Source organism: Rutilus rutilus (genome assembly GCF_951802725.1).
Source record: "Rutilus rutilus genome assembly, chromosome: 13".
Taxonomy (NCBI): Eukaryota; Metazoa; Chordata; class Actinopteri; order Cypriniformes; family Leuciscidae; genus Rutilus; species Rutilus rutilus.
In genome coordinates this window covers 6040197-6048391 of record NC_140218.1, presented here as the reverse complement: position 1 = coordinate 6048391, position 8195 = coordinate 6040197, and the positions used below count along the sequence as shown (strand labels likewise).

General features: G+C 43.4%; 1 protein-coding gene across 1 annotated transcript in view; it reads right to left on the bottom strand.

Moving 5' to 3' along the window:
* Positions 1-4639: 4639 nt before the first annotated feature.
* The window catches only part of LOC311302627 (uncharacterized protein), a 30412-nt gene continuing 26856 nt past the window's right edge, over positions 4640-8195 (bottom strand). The window contains exon 7 of the mRNA XM_084428625.1: positions 4640-6500. Coding sequence (XP_084284751.1) covers positions 6442-6500 — 59 coding nt within the window. The 3' untranslated portion in view covers positions 4640-6441. The remainder of the gene's footprint in view (positions 6501-8195) is intronic.

Below are 8195 nucleotides of genomic sequence, written 5' to 3'. Positions count from 1 at the left end.
AAGCTAATTTGGGTGTCTTTCTCCATCCCCAATGCCACTTCTCTCTCTTTTACGGCCATGACGAGAGCGTTGCTGTCCTCGGCTGTGAACCGCTCCTGGCGCGCGCCTGGCAAATCCGCCGTTATAATAGCAATCCGCCATGGAAAAAGCTCTGATAGGTTTATTTCACGTTACGCCCAAACCACACCTATGAAAATTGAAGCTTCTTCAGACCAACCCATTTTAGATTTGCGCCGGGCGCAAGAGTCATTTATCCCGCCGGGAAAATAGCAACAGCGCCAAGACCCGCCCACAAATTTACTTGCACTTTGCGCTTTGACACTTGCGTTTCAGATCGTTAAAATAGGGCCCTAAGTCTTTTACTGTTAAATGTCAACAAGATTCAACAAGATATTTTCACCTGGCTATACCCAATGTTTAGATCTGTTTTGGTATTTATGCAAATTTATTTATTTATTGCCACATTTGCCTCGCTTCAGAGCCTAGCAGTTCATATGTTCTGCTCCGCGAATTCACAGACGAGTTTACCAAGACGAGTCTGTTGCTCTTTTTGTAGGAGCCTCTCGAGTTGGTGTTGATGTGACAGCGCTCACAGTGGAGATTGGGACTTCAGAGAGCTGCATAAACAGCAGTTTTCACAGTTCTTCGAGATTGTTGCACCTTCAAAGAGTTGCTGTTTTACAAGCCTGAGAGAGAGGTTGTGCTTTCAAAGAGTGTGTGAGTATACAGCGGGCTAATAAGGTGTGGGAGTCAAGCACCATTTGAAAGCGGGGATTTCCTCAAACGAGGTGGAGTCCCTTCGCCTATGCTCCGATCTAGTTCCTCTTCTGCTGCTCCAGTAAAGGGAGAGCAAACATGAGTGTGACGTTGCGTCTTTTTTAAAGATGTCGTTCCACCCGTGTGTTTCTGGATGCGGTCGTTTCCTATCCTCATTTGACGGCCACGATTACTGTTTCACATGCCTTGGCTTAAACGTGCTGTGACTGCGTTCGTGGGTGGTTCAAGTTCTCTCAAGAGAGCACGAGCACGTCGGCACGTTGTTCACCTCACCTTTCTCGTAAACTTGTGAAAATGGCTTCTTCGGCGAATAGCCAGGGTGACCTGAGGATCACAGTGAGGGCCTCCCCACCCAGTAACCAATCCCTGTGGACCCCTCACTCCTCTTATCACATCACAAACATAGTGTAAGAAAGTTTTAGAATATCAAGTTTATATTCTCATTTTATCACATTTATGTATCACAGTTTACACGATTGCAGCTTGATAGAAACGACACGCTAAACATGTTTCACAGTGAAATCTTCTGTGTTCCCTTTCAGTCGGTCACTCCCCACGTCACGTCGGGTTAGACTGGCGAAATTTGTATCTGCCTTTTATTTATTTATTTTCATATTTGCCTTTCGCTTCAGAGCCGACCAGTTCATATGTTCTGTCTTTATAAAGATGTCATTCCGCCCGTGTGTTTCTGGATGCGGTCGTTTCCTATGCCTCGGCTTAAACGTGCTGTGACTGCCACGACCACGTCGGCACGTTGTTCGCCTCACCTTTCTCGTAAACTTGTGAAAACGGCTTCTTCGGCGAATAGCCAGGGTGACCTGAGGATCACAGTGAGGGCCTCCCCATCCGGTAACCAATACCTGTGGATCCCTCACTCCTCTTATCGCATCGCAAACATGCTGAGACTGCATTCGTGGGTGGTTCATGTTCTCTCATGAGAGCATTACCTTGTTGGCACATTGTTCGTCTTGCCTTTCTCATTAACGCTTGAGCGTTCAGCGCGCCGTGTGCTGTCGAGTTTGATGGCCACGATCTCTGTCTCGCATGCCTGGCAGCTTCCGGATGGGATTGTTGGTCCTTCTCATGATGGACCTAGCATTTCATTCGGGGCTCCAGCTGAGGATCAGATGTCGATCGCTGCATCTGAGAGAGGGTTATATTGGTGCCAATATGGCAAGGCAAACATGCCTAAATCTGCAGAAAAAGTTTTTCTTCTCTCACTACCCTCAGTGGTGGGGCTGCAGTGCTACTGTAGACCGCCTCTTCCCTGCATGTGACGGCCAAAACACTCATAATGCACGAGGGTAGTTCTGAGTCGGGGTTGAACTGCGAGCAGAACTGAACAGCTTATTGTATCTCCAGCAGTGGAGAATACCCTCTCAGAAGGGGTAGAATATATTTGAACACACATGTAAGATCCAGACAGGTGAAACATAATATTTCGATTTGAATGATTGATTCATAAAGACTTCACTTCATTACTGGATGAATCAGCTCTCTAGCAGTTAAATAAACAGAACTGCATGCGTCTTGCGGAAGAACATTGAAGCCGGAGCTACTTCTCTATGTTTATTTCTATGACGCGCGTGAGTCACTCAGGCACTGTGCTACTCCGCAGCGGTGCCGGTGTAAAGTAGTCCGAGTATAAACGCTTATTACAGGCTTAACGTAGTGATTCAGGAAAAGACAAAAACACGGTTTGAAAAAAGGCATTCATGATGTTACATCATTATATAGCTACATTTAGTAAATTCTGAAGCGAATTTTCGTTATTTGAAGAGACTTTCAAAAGGTGATTTACTCTGTTTTGGTTGCTTGCTACTGTAGACATCAGTGTTTATTCTCGAACTCTAAACTTTTATTTCAGTACTTCTGTGATCATTTGAATATTTGTAACACCGAAATACCGATGCTGTGTTGTTGAAAAGATTGTGAAAGTAAAGCTGTTTCATATTGACAACTGCTCTCTCAGCGACAGCGCCGCAAACAGATTTGAATGTTCCTGTGTGAAGATCGCGTGGGTCTCTCTCTCTCTCTCTCTCTCTCTCTCTCTCTTAAAACGTATATGAGTAGCACGAGTGCTTTCATTACTCCTTTAATATTCATGAGGTGAATGTGAGACGTCGCTATTAAAGGATAAGCTTCCAGCACTTCGCCCACAAATCGGCCCAGAACAGTTTTTGGAACCGAAACTTAGGAATTTCGCACGGTTCCGGTATTTTTCAAAAAATACTACCGGTTCTGGATAAGAACCGGTTTTCGGTTCCCAACCCTAGATATCACCAACATTTGCTTTCTCGATGTTCCCATCTCACGAGACGGCCTTTTCGGCGACACTGTTGAGGACTGTGCCCAGCCGTTCTCCGCAGTTCAGAAGCAGGCTGAGGCAACCAAGAACTTGCCCTGATGTGCTATCAGAGTCACTCGTGGGCTGCTCCTCAGTCTGTTCGTCGCAAAGGGTGTCAATTAAAAACAAACCTCTGCCACAGCCAGCTCTACTGTGACGTCGAGCCTTCGCATGAAGACGGCAGCACCCTTCTCAGCCACCCCTGAGACGGGCGACCCGGAGTTGAACACACCTGCTCTTTTCCCGGAGGGCGGAGAATCTTTTGTTGAATCAAAATTCTGTTCCATCTCTGGCGTCTCAGTCAGCGGTACCCAGATTCTCAATCCTTCTCTCACACACCCTCTGCACAACCGTAGAGTCAGGTAAGTGTTGCTCCGCACACTCACACCCCACTTCGAAACGCTATGCCTCCTGAGTCGGGTCCCTACCCTCCACCTCGCTGTAGGTACTGTATCTACAATGTGATTATGACTAGTCATATTCTTAAATTGACTTCCATTGGAAAATATTTCCAGATATCTTCAAATGAGTATTGATTAGTAGAAATTGTAATTAAAGATATCAATAATTGATTTTGTCCTAGGCATAATTCTAATTAGAGATATTTTGAATTACAATTTTACTAGTGATAATTAAATCTCTAACTGAATTATTTCTACTAAAAATTATAATTCAAGATATCTCTAACTGTTTTTTGACTAGTTGTAATCAAATTGAAGATATCTTTAATTTATCATTTTTAAAGATATCCAAAATACATTTGAGGATATCTGAAACTAATTTATTACTAGTCAAATTACAATGGGCTACTTGCACAACTACTTCCGCGTTCTACTTGCATATCGGGAGTTTCCGGTTAGCGTTCAGCGCACATACATACATGAGAATGCAGATTATAACTACGTTTTATGGATGCCAATTGATCAAAACAATGAATAATTGTCATGGTTGAGGAATTCATTGACGCTCCCTTTCGCTGTGTGTGTGTATTTGTGAATGAATGTGTGTGTGTGTGTGTGGGCGTGGTCGCTGATTATCCTTCGGGGAAATCAGCGACAGGTGGTGTGCATTACCACTGCCTATTTATACTCACCTCATGCGTCTTGTGTTTGTCAGATCGTTGTTTTGTGGATGTTGCTTGTTGTGTTCCTGTTTCTTCAGCTCCTCGTTTCTTCGGCTCCTCGTGTTTCCTGCTTTGTCTTCGTCTGGAAGTTCGCCGTTGCAGTTTATGTCTTCACTCTTGTCTTCACCAACACTGGGTTCATCACTTCACGTCTGACCATCGGATCGAGTTGTCCATGCAAGCCTGCGCTGCCTTGCCATCATAATCTTCTATTAACTAGTAGTCTTTTTCAAATCAGCCTTCACCTTTTTCCACTGGATCTGCCTTGATTCTGATTTCTGAAGCTCTCTTTACCATCACACGTTTATTTGTACTATTTCAAGTTTCTGGTGTATAATTCCATTGTTTTTCACTCATTTCAAAATATATATAATAAATAAATTCAGACGAGCAGTTTACAGTTCTGTCTTTATTGAACATTTCACTCCAGTTGGTCCGTTTTGCAACATGATTCAATTAAAATAACAGTGCTATAAACATACATGCATGCTGGAGAACTTGAATGCATTCAGATATTATTTTGTAATCCCTTAAGCAATTCATTCAGCAACTTTTCTTTCCTTGACAACAAAAGCAGTAAACCTGAATAAGTTGGCAAAAGCCCAAAAATGTAAGGCAATCAGTTGCCTAAACTTTAAGTTAAGAAATTCAAAGTTTAAGCAGAACTGGCAGATTTTTAATTGTTCTTAACTTTAAATGTTTGAGTACACAAATTCATACATTTAAAGGTGTAGTGTGTGATTTTTAGCGGCATCTAGTGGTGAGAATTGCGAATTGCAACCGGTCAATAATTCGCGGCCTTTCCTTGACATTTCAAACTTGAATGAGAGGCTACGCTGGCCAACGTATGATCGGAAGATGTCGTCGTCTGAGTCAGCAGAGAGTAGCAAGTCAAGCAATGAGGTTTTTTCTATATTATATTTACTTAATTATTCAGTAAAACCACATGTTATTGCGATTTGTTATTTTTACTTGTTTATCACTGAGTTAGTCTTTTATTCACTGACTTTACCATAGCTTGTTTCCATGCTAGTTAGTATAAGATAAGAGCTATGGATAAGAGCATCAAAGCAGCTAGGTAAGGGGAGATAGGATCTTATATTGCATTTCTGTCAATAGATCCTCAGAAATATCACACATTGCACCTTTAACTTAAAACTTTCACGCAATCTCAATGTGAACAATTTGATTAGTATAAACTTAGCTAGCTTTAACAAGCTAGTTTGCTAACACACGAGTTTGTAGACATGTCAACAATAGTATGTTATACAGTAGCACTTGCTGTATGAGTGTAGGAATATAAAGGTTTCATTTGCTCTCAAATCAAGCTGCATGCACCACTTGTCACCATGATGATAACTATCCTAAAACCAACATTAACAGAAATTCTCCTAAATTAGCATAACAAAACATTAATCACTACTAAATCTCCCACTTAACATTAATCTTGCACAAAAAAAACCCATTATATTACACTTAATTTTAGCCGTAATATATCCCAGCCGTTTCCGTTAAACTTAAGTTTGTCTAAATTAAAAGAAATAATTTCATAAAACACAAAACAATGAAACAGTTTACTTAAAATATATCAGTTCTGTGAACTTGAAAGAAAAAGAAAGTGCTAAATACTCATAAAAGTTCATTTGACTGAACTAACTAGTTTAATTTAAGTTTGTCCTACTCAAACCAATTCATTATTTTGAGCGTTAGGGTTTACACATTTCTGACCACACACGAAATTGCAGATCTTGTAGATTCTTATGGAAATGACTGGAATTCACCAGTGAAAATTCACAGAACAACAGCTCATTTTACTGCACCTTAACTCTGTTATAATGGAAAATGTTTTCTGCTTGTTGTGACATATTAGAACGGCTCCATGGTCTATGATAGATACTGCTATTTTGACATATCTTAAAATGTTACATCCAGTCTGCTTACAGTTTATTATTCTTTAAAATAGTCTCCTTCAGAGGAACAGTTGTTATATAAATTGAAAGATCAGAAGAGAGAGAGTGTGTGTGTGTGTGTGTGTGTGTGTGTGTGTGTGTGTGTGTGTGTGTGTGTGTGTGTGTGACAGTCATGGATCCACCGATCAAACCTGCAGAGTCTCTGGGTTCAGACTGCAATGCTGGAGAACAGCAGATGTAGCAGACGCCACTTAAGATGATGAAGATGAGGAGAGAAACCACAGCTAAAGAAAGAGCAGAGGGATGATGATGATGATGGTGAAGATAAGGAGAGAAACCACAGCTGAGGAAGAGCAGAGTGATGATGATAATTTAATTCATTCCGGTATGTTTCTTCATTTTATTACTTTTTCATAATATTTTACATTTGTAATTTCAGAACCTGTAACAAGAAGCAATTTGAGTCAAAGAGAACAATTAAAAAAAACTAAAAAGTGTGATTTTTATTATAGCTTCAAAAGTTCTCAGTCACCTTTTAACATGTGCACTTTTTATTTGCGATAATTATTTTAAGCTACAGCAGTTCTGCAAGGGAACTGACTCTGTGTTATGAAGCGCAGACATTTAACAACACATATCGTCTCGGTTACGTATGTAACCCTCATTCCCTGAGTAGGGAACGGAGACGTTACGTCGGATGACGACGAATGGGGTTTCGCTTAGAAAGCCTATCATCTTCGAGTATATAAAAACGAGCCAATGGCAATGAAATGCCATGGGTCTGCGGAATTTGCATAGCGTAACTCCGCCCCACCCTGGGGGTATATAAGGAAGTGCGCTGGCAACATGCAGATATGTCTTCGCTGAGGAGCCGAGACTGAACTCAGGCGGTACAGCGGTACAGCGGAAGTGGCAGGGAGACGTAACGTCTCCGTTCCCTACTCAGGGAACGAGGGTTACATACGTAACCGAGACGTTCCCTTTCGTTGTCACTCCGAGTTACGTCGGATGACGACGAATGGGGTTCCCAGTGTAATCACGCCACCTCTCGACTGTCTTCCAGTGCCCTGCGTAAGTCTGAGCTCCCTGTCGTGAGACTGGCACGGACGAAGGACTCCTACTTAACACAGGAAGACCAAGGTACACTGGGAAGCATATCCCAGTGGAATATGCAATCACGCCCAGCCCGAAGGGGGGGACTTGGAATACACATATGACCCAGAGGGGCTGCATATGGAGAAACACTGGGGTGTCCAGCCGCAGGTGGAATATTTCAACCCCAGGGGTGGCAAGGTGGCTTGCCGAGGGAAAGACACATGCTCAGAGAGGCTTACAGTGGAATACACATGTGGGGGTCGCCCAGAGGGGGAACCATGCACACGGAGGCACCTAGCCAAGCGCGAGAGCTGCCGGTGGCATAACTCTGGCGTTGACGTCAACAGTGCTGGATGAGACTCAGGGCTTATTAGGCTCACCTGAGGAGAATATCGCACGTATCCCGTCCGTGGAGAGGAATGGCGAGCAAGTGAAGACACCTGAGCAGAATCTAGTACCGGCTAGTTGAAGCGAGTACATGAGAAGAAACTGGCTCTACTCGGAGATTATAGAATCTCGCAAATGTGTTTGGTGTCGCCCAGCCTGCAGCTCTGTTAGCGAGCGCTAGAGCCCAAGAGGAGGCCACACCACGAGTGGAGTGAGCCTTCACACCAAGGGGGCACGGTCGACCTTGCTGCTGGTATGCCAAAGCAATGGCGTCCACTATCCAGTGAGACAACCTTTGCTTGGAGAGAGCCTTTCCCTTCAGCTTCCCACCATAACAGACAAAGAGCTGGTCTGAGGTCCTGAAACACTGCGTTCTGTCTACATAAGCACGGAGGGCGCGTACTGGACAGAGCAGTGCCAAGGCTGGGTCTGCCTCCTCCGAGGGCAGCGCTTGCAGGTTCACTACCTGGTCTCGAAAGGGAGTGGTAGAAACCTTGGGCACATATCCAGTACTAGTTCTGGGAACCAGGGGCGGTTGTGCCAATATGGGGCAACC